This window comes from Filicampus tigris, chromosome 21 (assembly GCF_054856515.1).
Source record: "Filicampus tigris isolate MCC_2025a chromosome 21, RoL_Ftig_1.0, whole genome shotgun sequence".
NCBI lineage: Eukaryota > Metazoa > Chordata > Actinopteri > Syngnathiformes > Syngnathidae > Filicampus > Filicampus tigris.
Genome location: NC_141237.1, coordinates 2,766,527 through 2,777,824, shown reverse-complemented (window position 1 = coordinate 2,777,824; position 11,298 = coordinate 2,766,527). Strand labels below are relative to the sequence as shown.

The following is an 11,298-nucleotide window of genomic DNA, read 5'->3' as shown; positions in this document are numbered from 1 at the left end:
CGTAGAGTTAATAAATTAGTGAAAGGCTGAGAGTCATTGAGAAAAAAATGTTGTGGTACGTACCCAGGCTACCTCTAGTGGATCTTTTTTTTTTTTTTTTAAACCAGTACAGTCCACTTGTTCAGTACAGTAATAGAGTTAAACAATGTAAAAATTGCTTATTAATCTTTTAAAATACATTTTGGACGACTTTTACATGTTCGGTTTTGCAGGGTTAAGAAATGCATCATTGTGTGTTTTTGTCTTCTCTGTCCAATTGTACATGAAGGCAACGTTTTCCCGTCTGCTTTTTCTGGCCTGTAATCAAATCTTGATTCGTCGTCCTCATGACCCCGCCCTTGCTTCAGCCTCAGCCTCCGTCCAGGCCGCTTGAACGTTCTGTGTGTCCAGATGTCGTTAAGAAATGATGGACAGTCACTCTACTCGGTAAACAGAGAGCGGGCAAATGATCAGCCAGACTGAGGCGCTGTTAAGTTTCCATGGAGCAACGTTTGCAGGTTCAAATGCTTCGTGTCGGCGTAATTAACGTCGCTCAATGAAAATTCTTATCGTCCATGAAATCCAGAATATCGGGCCGATTGTTGTAATATTTCTAGAGGTTGAAGTGGGCATGACTAGAGATCTGCACATACATTTTGGTTACGATTGATTGTAGTTTTCATGACATTTCTTGCATATCTGCGTCAGATTGTGAACATGTGGCTAGCATGTTTGGATGGTGTCATCAATTATACACGAGCGGGGGAAATAAGACATGAAGGGAGTCTTTATTAATGAATGAGCTGCCTGCACCCAAATGTATGGATGAGACAGCACTCAGGAGGACCCAACATACGTACGCCCTAAATAATGGACGTCACGTGGCCTAGGAAAAAAAAAAAAAAAAGCTCAGCGGGATGGCTAATACGAACGATTACGCTTGCTATCACTCTGCGAGCCGCACTAATTATGACTTTGGTTCTCAGAAAAAGTCCCCGAGGCCACCACGTCTCCGTGCTCTTTCATTTCCTCTTCTGCGCTTGCTTCCTGCCTCAGGAGAGGCTCGCTCACTCATTTGCGCTCGCTCGTTCTTGCCCAAGCATATTAAAGGCTAATTGGGCCTTAATTGAATAATGGATTTGAATGTGAACAAACTCAGTGGATGTCCACTTTGCGCCCAACTCCGCCGTTAGCCTTTTATCAGGACTGTTTAGATAATCCACATCTTGCGATTAAAAGCAACAAAGGTCCGATTCTGGAATTGCTTTAAAGCGCAGGAGAGACAAATAGATAATCGTGCCGCCAAATTTGAGTATTTTCCCTTCCTCATTATCAAAGCCAGTAAGAGCCAGGTAATTGGATGTGTCCAAAGCGGAATACTACCGATAATCAGAATAAATTTCATTATTTTCTCTCTTCCTATCGCAGTTTAAAAAATGAAAAAGGACCAGTTGTCAAAGTGGAGTACACACATGCCGATAATCGGGTCAAATTTGCGTATTTTCCATTGGTCACGATCAAAAATTTTAAAAAGGACAGATTATTGGATGTCTCTAACGCGAAGTAGGCGCAAACCGTGAATCAGGATGAATTTGAGCATTTTTACACTGTATCAAAGTCACGATGAGAGGCCTTATTATCAGATGTTCTAAATCGACATGCATATATGCCAACAATCAGATTGAATTTGAGCATTTTCCACTCTTAAGATTAAAAGATTACATTATCGGATGTCTGTAAAGCGAATGGGACACATACTGATAATTGGGCTGGGATTTGAGCATTTTCTGTCCCTCATGATCAGCAAATGTCAGCAAAGGCTCGATTATCAAAGCGACATAACACAAAACCAACAATCAGGTCGACTGAGCAGTTTTCCACGCTTCCATAATATACATATTTTTTTAAAGGCTTAATTATCAGATATCTCTAAAGCAGAGTACACACACAGATAATCGGGACAAATTTGATCATCCAAAAGTGAGGGACTTTTTTTTTCTTTTTCAACTAACTTGTGATACTGTCACTCCAATCCAGAGACAGACTACCACAGTCTATGAATCCTGTCCTCAAAATTCTTATTTATTTTTTTACTATTATTAATTGATTCCTTTTCACGCTTTATTATCTCACTTCCGTTGTCCAATGAGGCGCTCTTATTTTGACATCACCTTACTACTGTAATGCGTGGATGGTGCACACACACACGCACTCGCACACGCGCACAGCCTACTAAACAGCCGCTCCGCGCTGGACTGAGCTGAGTGTTCGGGGGTGCAGGTTCCGGAGCTCGGTCTGACCAGAGGGGCGAAGATCCGCTCCAACACGCCGGAAGACACAGCTCGTCTGAGGCGTCTTGAGCGGGGATGCCCGTTGGAGCATCAGGTAGGCGGACCGGGGGTGGGGGAGGCGCTGCTGAACGGCGACATGACTCACTCACTAATTGTCGCTCTCCAATTTTTTTAAGAGAGACTTTAGCGGATGAGAGGAGGACAATAGACAACCACCACCTCCCTCGCGCCCCTTCCCCTCATTGCAGATGCAGAGAAGCGGGGCGTGCACCGATGCGCCCGGCCGCCCCTGATGCAGCTCGGCGCCGCCTCGGGGTTTTCGGCTGGCTGGGAGAGGCTGGAGCGGCCGCTGGAGGCTCGTCGGCCGCGCGCCGCCATGCTGCGCCAGGCGCTGCACGCCGGCCTGAGCGGCGGCTTCCGCGCTCTCGGCCGCTTCGTGGCGAGCCAGCCGGTGTTCTTCGCCTCCACGCCGCTGCTGCTCGCCGTGCTGCTGGGCGCCAGCTTCAGCCGCTACCGCGTGGAGGAGGACGTGCAGAGCCTGCTGGCGCCCAAGCACAGCCTGGCCAAGATCGAGGGCAACCTGGTGGACAGCCTCTTCCCCATCAACCACTCCAAGCACGCCCTCTACTCGGACCTGCAGACGCCCGGCCGCTACGGCCGCGTCATCGTCACCGCCCGGCGCGGGAGCTTGCTGGAGCCGCCCAATCTGGACGCCGTGCTCAAGGTAAGGCGCCGAGCCACCGCACCACGGACAACATATCAACAGGGCTCGCTGAACCCTCCGTTAGGTTTGTGTCTGTGGAAAAGTGTGAAGACTGCAATTTTTTTTCATTCATTTTCCAAAAGATATATCCACCAAAAATACAATAGTGAAAGAAGACACCATTTGCTGCTATTTTTTTAAATTTTGACAAGAATACATGGTTGAAAAAAGAAACGCCACAATAAGGTAATCATGAAAAGTTATTTATTCCTTCTTATTGGTATTTATAATGCATTTATTGTAGCCTGGAGATGCCACAAAAGGGCAGAAAACCACTACCTCTGTCTAAAAGAAGCTCCTCAACAGACTTCACCTTAATAAATATTCCTCGGGACAAACATGGCCCAAGATGGTGGCAAAGCACTACTTTTGTCTCTACTCAAATCGGCACACTTCCCTGGCACCAAGATGCCACAAAATGGTGGTCTGGCACTACTTTTGTCTAAGTGATGCTCCTCAACTCATTTCAACATTTTAAAATAATATTTTCTTTGAGGTTCTATCCTTGGTTTACATTAAAAATATTTTTTAATATTCAAAATGTGTCGATTTAATTGGTAAAATGGAATTATGGATCAAATGGAAATTGTAGAACCTTTAGACAAAAAGACAGCATTTGTCATCCTTGTGAAGGTAGTCTGTTTTTTCTTCTATTCCGCTCTGTATTGGATCTCTTTAGATTGTATAGTTAATGAAGTGAACTTTTTTTTGAGGTACTAAAAAAAAGTGGCTGCACTTACTGAAATTGAAAAGACTAAATTGAAGTGGTGCCTTTGCAGAAACTTAATCACTTTTCTAACAAAGAAGCAAGTTTAGTTGTCATTTCACTGGCGGCCATTTGTCATTCGGGTTGATTGCATGTTGACAAAGTGCGCCTCTCAGCAAGCACAAATCAAAGTCGGAAAACGCCAACCGGTGACAGTCGACAAATCTATTGTCCTATCTATTATTTAATTGAGGTGCATGTGTAAATTGGCAAGCGAGCGAGTGTGAAAAGCCAATTTACTGTCAAAGGCAACGCATGCATTTGAGGATTCAAGTGTGAAATGAAAAGCTACGTTAGGCACTTAAAAAAACGGAATGATAGCAGGTAAAAGTTGCGAGCGACTCGCATCTGGCGTGTTGCTAGGTAACCGTGTGGATGTTGGCAATGTTGTCATTTTGCCATGGCAACTGGGGATGATGTCAACATGCTTGCAAACCCCCACACGTGTGAAAGAAGCCTTCAGAGAAAAAAAAAAAACCTTTTTTATTTGCAGTTCGCCTTTTCCAAAATAATCATCCGGTGGAACCAATTGCCAGCGAATCCCTGAAAAAATTCACTTCAACATGGTCCTTGGTACCGAAATGCCACCAAATTCCCCGGCACCAAAAACAACAAAAAATCACTACTTTCATCAAAGTGAAGCTCGTCAACATAGTTCCTCCGCACCAATATGAAAGAAGGTTGTGGCAAAGCACTACTTTTGTCTACATGAGGCTCATCAACTCACTTGCAGTACAGTAGTTCATTAGCACCAAAATGCCGTCAAATCACTACTTTCATTGAAGTGAAGCTCCTCACCTCTGTTCATCATAGTTCACTGGCAACAAGATGCCAAAAATGGCGGTATAGCACTACTTTTGTCTAAATGAGGCTCACAACTCATTTCAACAAAGCTCCTTGTCAATGTCAGCAATCACTACTTTTATCAATGTGAAGCACCTTAACTCTCTCCAACATAGTTCCTTGGCACCAAGTTGCCACAAGAGGGCACTACTTTAGCTGCTTGTAATCCAAAAAAGTCAATGCACCAACCTATCAACATATTTTGTGGGCGTGGGTGTTGTCATTGGTGGCAGGATTATCTGAGGGGCGTTTCCTCTTTCCACTAAACGCACTGTTGTTATCCCTTCCTTGCTAGCTGCACAGACTCATCTACCAGATGCAGGTGACGGTACCCCCGACCGGCCCGAACAGCTTCAACTACTCCTTCTCGCACTTGTGTCTCCCTGACGACAAGAACGTGTGCATCGTGGACGACATCATCCGCGCCATGGAGGACCTCCAGTCGGCCCGGGCCGCCAACCGCTCGGCGCCGGTGCTGCGCTACCCCATCACGCGGCTGCCCGACGGGCGCCAGGCCTACATCGGCCACCAGCTGGGCGGCGTGCAAATCTGGGCCCCCAACAGCGCGGCGCGAGGGCCCCGGGGCGAGGGGGTGCGCTCGGCCCGGGCGCTCCAGCTCACCTACTACCTGCAGGCGCGCGGCGGGCTCATGGAGGGCGTGGCCGGCCAATGGGAGAAAGCCTTCTGCGGTCGGCTGCGGGAGTTTGCGGCCCTCCACCCCCAGCTGGGCCTCGACCCGCTCACGTCGTCGTCACTCAGGACCGACTTCCAGTTCTCCTCGGTGCTGGCGCGGCGCCCCCTGTTGGCCAGCTTGGGGCTGTGCGGCGCGCTGGCCGTCCTGTGCTGCTCCATGCGGGACTGCGTCCGCTCCAAACCGTGGTTGGGCTTGCTGGCCTTGCTGTCCGTCACGCTGGCGGGACTGACGGCCGCCGGAATCCTCAACCTGAGCGGCTCCACCTACAACTCCACCTATCTGGGCATTCCTTTCGTCATGCTGGGTAGGATGGCCGTCGTTCACCATCAATAATTTATTGCTACGCTCTCTAATATATGCGCATTATAGCCGTCATGTGCAGTCTTGGTAAAACTCACTTGATATCCAGTAGGTCTCGAATCTCAATCCTCCCGACGCGTTGTTGATTTACTCGAAAGCTGATTGCTTGGTTTTCAGTCTTCCAGCATCCAGCCAATTGCTGACCACCAAAAACATGGTTTCCCCGTGGCAGGAAATGCTATCAAAGGGGTGAACACTCCTATTGATTTTTTTTTTTTTTTTTGCCACAATGCCTGTGTTGACTGTCTGCTACATCTGATGCTTCCCTCCAACGGAGTATGGAGTATGAGCGCAAAGAAAATTGTAATGTTGAAGCAACAGATTCAAACCAAGATATCCTGACTGTGAGGCAGCCGTGCTAACCACTATCCCGCCGTGCTGCAGCATAAACACCACAATCTCCCCATTTTGCCTCCTTTCCGTTTCTCATAAATGCAGTGCGACCTGATATTTTTGTCAGAGTGCATCTAAGGTCTTTTAGGTCACGCTAGCATGCCCACATGCAGTCTTCAAATGCCTCTATAATGCTGGAGAGGGACTTCTTAAAATAGCTGCCCAAAGAAGGGAAGATGAGATGCACAAGTGTCGCTCTCAACTGAGAGGAAACAAGAATTATTTGATGGAAAGACGGTAAAGTGCGGCAACACCAGAAAGAAATCACAACTTTATTTGTAAGGGCGCCTCAGCTTGTCAGGTTGCATAATTCTCCCCCCCAAAGCGTCAGCCTGCTACTTGTCATCCGATGTGTGAAGTGCATTGTCGTGTTGAGGTCGCCCAAATGAGGTGGGGTGATAAACTTGAAATGTGTACCGTGGCTGAATCACTGTCGCCGTGGCAACCAGAGAAGAGGCCGCAAACCGCGAGATGTGCCCGTGGAGGCACTGCTACTGCAATAAGATCGTACTACTTTTATTATTTTTGTGCCTGTAATTGTGCTGCATCAACATCAACGTATTAGAAACCTTACAACCGTCTGTATTATACTGCCCCAAGTGGCGAAGGCGCACACAGCAGAAGGAGCAGCACAAAGTACATTGAATTAAAGCCGCAAAAAAAGGCAGAAAAACCGGTTTATTTCCTTGTATTTGATTTAATTTGTTGTTTTGGTTCCACCGTCTGCGTGTGTTTATTTTCATCATTGAAATTTGTTTTGTTTCCCCAGGTCACGGACTCTTCGGCTCCTTCGAGATGCTGTCGTCGTGGCGACGCACGCGCGAGGACCAACACGTAAAGGAACGCGTGGCCAGCGTCTTCGAGGACGTCATGCTACGCTTCTCGGGCTCCACCGCCCTCCACCTCATGACTTTGGGCCTGGCCGCCTCACCGCTCACCAACATGGAGGCTGTGCGGCTCTTCTGCCGCACCGCCGCACTCGCTGTGGGCGTCAGCTACGCCTACATGCTCTCCTTCTACAGCTCCTGCCTGGTCTTCACCGGCTACCTGGAGACCGGCTACAGACACGGCTGCTTTTGCCGACGAGTGCCCAAACAGGACCGGCTGGACTCCAAGCCGGCCTGGTACAGATGCCTGATGTACACCCGCTACCAGGACGAGGCGCAGACCGCCACGGGGACGCCGCACGGCCTTGGACACGCTCCCCACCCGGCCAACATGGCGCACACGCGCACCTACGTCCACCCTCGGGCAGCCAACGACCACCTGACGAGCACTCCCGCCCACCCTCACGCCTTGGACGCTCGCCCCCAGGACTCGCACCTCCTGCTGGGCTGCGTGAGGCGTTGCTACGGGGACTGGATCACCAATACCTACGTCAAGCCCTTTGTCGTGCTGCTCTACCTGGTCTACATCTCCTTTGGGCTCATGGGCTTCCTGCAGGTGAGTCACCAAAGAAATGGCTCATTCTGAAGACCTTTTCACCACGACGTCACGTGTGTGTATGCGTACATGTATATACCTGTCCTCTATTTATATTAGGTTTCATGGTATTAAAATTTCAGCTGGAGAGCTATTTTTTCAATGGACCAGTGTGCTACGAATGTTGTCCTAGTAGCCACTTGCGGCAATGTTTTTTTGTTTGGACTTGCCGCCAAGTAACCCATTTTGTATTGTCAACAGGTGGCCCAGGGCTCGGACCCCAGCGCCCTGGTTGCCATGGATACGGCCACGGTGTCGTACACCCACGCCCAGCAGCGCTACTTCAGCTCCTACTCGCCGGTCATCGGCTTTTACATTTACGAGAGCGCCCCCTACTGGAATGACACGGTGCAGCGCGACCTGCTGGAGTACGCCAAAGGCTTCCAGCGCATCAGCTGGCTGGAGGCCTACCTGGACTACCTGTCCCAGCGCAACCAGTCCACCAGCTCGTCCCGGGAGAACTTCACCCACACCCTCCGCCACGGCTTTCTGCGCGAGCCTCAGTTCGCCCACTTCGCCGACGACATCATCTTCGCTGAGCGGGGTCCCGGCGAGGAGCCCGAGGTGGCGGCGTCCCGCATCTTCCTGGTGGCCAAGACCACGGAGAACAAACGCGAGGAGATGTCGGTGCTCCTGGACACGCTGCGCCGCCTGTCGCTCACCTCCCGCGTGCGCTTCCTCATCTTCAACCCGTCCTTCGTCTACCTGGACCGCTACGCCGCCGCCGTCAGCTCGCCCCTGCGCCACTCCCTCCTGGCCGTCCTCTTCCTATTGGGCCTGTCCTCCCTGGCCGTGGTGGAGCCGCTGGTGTCTGTGTGGCTGGGGCTCACCCTGCTCTCGGTGCAGTTCGGCGTCCTGGGCTTCATGACCCTGTGGGGCGTGGAGCTGGACTGCGTATCCGTGCTGTGTCTGATCCTGGCCTTGGGGCACGCCGCCGATTGCAGCGGGCCGCTCTTGTGCGGCTTCGCGGCGGGCCGGGGCGACAGCAGGACCCACTGGGTGAGGGTGGCCCTGGAGAGGCACGGCGTGCCCTCGCTGCAGGCCTTCCTCTGCTACGGTGCCGCCCTGGCGCCCGTGGGCTCGGTGCGCTCCAACCTGACGCGCACACTCTTCCGCTGCCTGGCGCTGACGGCCGGATGCTCCGCCTTGCACACGCTGGCCTTCCTGCCCACCCTGCTCACCTTCCTGCCGCCCTCTAAGAGCCGAGCCCACCGGCCCCCGGCGGGCGACGCCCACCGGCAGGAAGTGGAGTGCGTGGAGATGAATGACAGCACTCGGGTCGTCGACCAAATCACGACGGTCTGACTGCGGCGGTATATCAAGACGTTTTCGAGACTTCATATCCTATCACGTCGGGCTCTTCAAACTCGCCGGTTGCCATGGTGACCGCCGTGTGGGAATGGGACCGTTGGCTGAGAGAGGAGCGCGTGGAGGGAAAAAAACGGAGGGGAAAAGGTGAAGCAAATGCACATTTTACCACGGCAAGGGAGCGAGGAGCTGGATGTAGCGTTTCCATGGCAACAGGATTGCCCAAAAAACAACCAAAGAGCCGAGCACAGGCTTTTAGGTGCAGTCAAGCTGATCTCTTTATTCTGCTGCTGCCAGCTGTTTGCTTGATGGCATTAGGTGGCATACAAAGTAGACAAAAGTTCTGGGACGCACCTACTAATCAATCAAGCAGTCAATCAATAATAGGAGCCTTCACTCTTAATTGATCATCTAATCAAGACATTTTGGATAATGGTTTGCTTCCAAGGCTTCCTTTTCTGTTTCCAATGCACAACGCATGGTGGCTGGAACTAAATTATCGATATGATTTGAGACAAACTGATACAGTTAGCGGAAACAAATTTGAATCAAGTTTTTTACGATAGACACGAAATTCCCCCCCAGACACACCAAATCTTGTAGAAAGTCTTTGTGGTATCTGCCAAAAGGGCAAATCAACTCCACATTATCTTGACTTTTCACTTCCCATCGGTGTCCCAGCACTTTTGTCCATTTAGTTTCCTAAACACTGACAACACAAGGAGGCAATCGTCTGTATTTCTACACAAATGCCGGACAAATAAAGTCACGGTGATTTAAACGCGCTCCAGTTGTTGACGTGGCTCCACAAAAGCATTCATCCATTAGCGCTCTCACTACTGATCCTTAGTTTTGTTCAGAGCTTGTCTACAAAGACACAAAGTAACAATTTAAAACGTAAATGGTCAAAAATTATCTTCAAAATCCTGGTAATCCTGGTAAATAAAGGTAACTTCATTTCTGAAGTTAAAATGTTTTGCGCCACTTTCTTTACGATATCATGGTTGGATTTGTAAACATATCACATTAAGTATCCTCAAGTAAAACATTGTTTTGTCATCGTATGGCAGATTTCGTCTGCTTTGGTTTCTGAAAGTGGCTCCTATCTGTTCAGTGCAGGGGCGGATCTATTCTTGTGTGATGCAGGGCCGCAGCCCACCACAAAAATCCTGAAAAATCTTAAACTATTTACTAGCTTTAACAGAAAGCTGAGAGTAGCATTTTTTTTAACCCATAATTTATTTAAAAACATGTCATTGCTTGATGGCGCATTCATGAAATCAAAGGTGAAGAATGTCGAAGTGGCACATTTTTTTGAACGGAACAGAACGTTTGGACAGCCCTGATTTCGAGTCTTCAATGACGCTAACAGCAACGCTGAAACCAAGTTTCAACCTGAGAAGTGAACAACTACTAGGCCACTATGCTGCCGCAACATTAAGGACTAAAATAAAAAATGATCCTTTAAAAAACACAACTCAGGCACACGTGTTGTCGTATCACATTGTTGCACTTGTGTAGTGATCCGATTTGGTTTCGTTTCCTCCTCAGTGGAATCGGAACAACGCCCGTCTGCCACCTGAGCTGTTGGCGGTCTTCGCCGCCTCCCGGTGTTCGCTTGCTAGACTGCAAAGGAGCCTTGAGGATGTTTTCGTCTGCTTCGCTTTACGGCTCTCTTGATACCATTCCTCAAATTCACAGCCACACCTGGCAGTCTTTCGGGAACATTTCTCTAACCGGAATCCATTTCACAACTGAGCCTAAGGCGCAATACTGCTCTTTTGTCAACAATTTGATACAATGCTAATGTTCTGCATGTTTTCTTGGCTTTTGTCACGCACGGGCACACACACACACACACACGCACACACACACGTGCGCAGTGAGACGGATCAAATAAAGGCTAATACTCTGTCCAGGAACTGTCTGGACCTGCATCCTGTAGCACCAGCTGTTGCCCTGCAGTCATACTCGAGGCATGGCTGGATGGAGAGATGGACAAAAGGGCAGATTGATGCTTGTTTAATGGATGGATGGACTGATGAGAGATGGATAGACACAGAAAAAGAGTGGCTAGATGGATGGATGATTGCGGGTCAACTGTTGGATGGATGAATGGAGTGATGGAAGCCAAAAAAAGGAGGGCATCGGTGAAGATGGACCCATCAGGGCCGGTGGCTGGATGGACAGATGGATGAACGGAGGATTGCCACGAGGCTGATTGTTTTCCAGATGCATGATGACAATCAGGTGAGAGGCTTAGAGTAATGGTAACGGGCTGTCACTTGTATAGATCGCGCTTTTCTACCTTAGGTACTCAAAGAGAAGATTGGGATGGACCACGGCGGGGTCGGACGGACAGACATCCTCAGCCCTCCTCCGTGTGGGCGTGTCCCTGCCGGGTCTGTCATTTCCCGAG

The 11,298-nt window shown here is 49.6% G+C and overlaps 1 protein-coding gene across 1 annotated transcript; it reads left to right on the top strand.

Annotated features, from left to right (window-relative positions):
- Nucleotides 1–2,204: 2,204 nt before the first annotated feature.
- Nucleotides 2,205–9,664, top strand: ptchd1 (patched domain containing 1). Its single transcript, XM_086021329.1, has 5 exons — nucleotides 2,205–2,364; nucleotides 2,447–2,994; nucleotides 4,938–5,640; nucleotides 6,859–7,532; nucleotides 7,773–9,664. The coding sequence occupies exons 2-5, from the start codon at nucleotides 2,563–2,565 to the stop codon at nucleotides 8,874–8,876; spliced, it is 2,913 nt and encodes a 970-aa protein (XP_085877455.1). The 5' UTR covers nucleotides 2,205–2,364; nucleotides 2,447–2,562; the 3' UTR covers nucleotides 8,877–9,664.
- Nucleotides 9,665–11,298: the final 1,634 nt, after the last annotated feature.

Coding starts and splice junctions, on each gene's coding strand:
- ptchd1 (XM_086021329.1), top strand. CDS start 2,563: ATGCAGCTCGGCGCCGCCTCGGGGTTTTCGGCTGGCTGGGAGAGGCTG. Junction 5,641..6,858: donor CATTCCTTTCGTCATGCTGG/GTAGGATGGCCG, acceptor TTGTTTCCCCAG/GTCACGGACTCTTCGGCTCC. Junction 7,533..7,772: donor GGCTCATGGGCTTCCTGCAG/GTGAGTCACCAA, acceptor TATTGTCAACAG/GTGGCCCAGGGCTCGGACCC.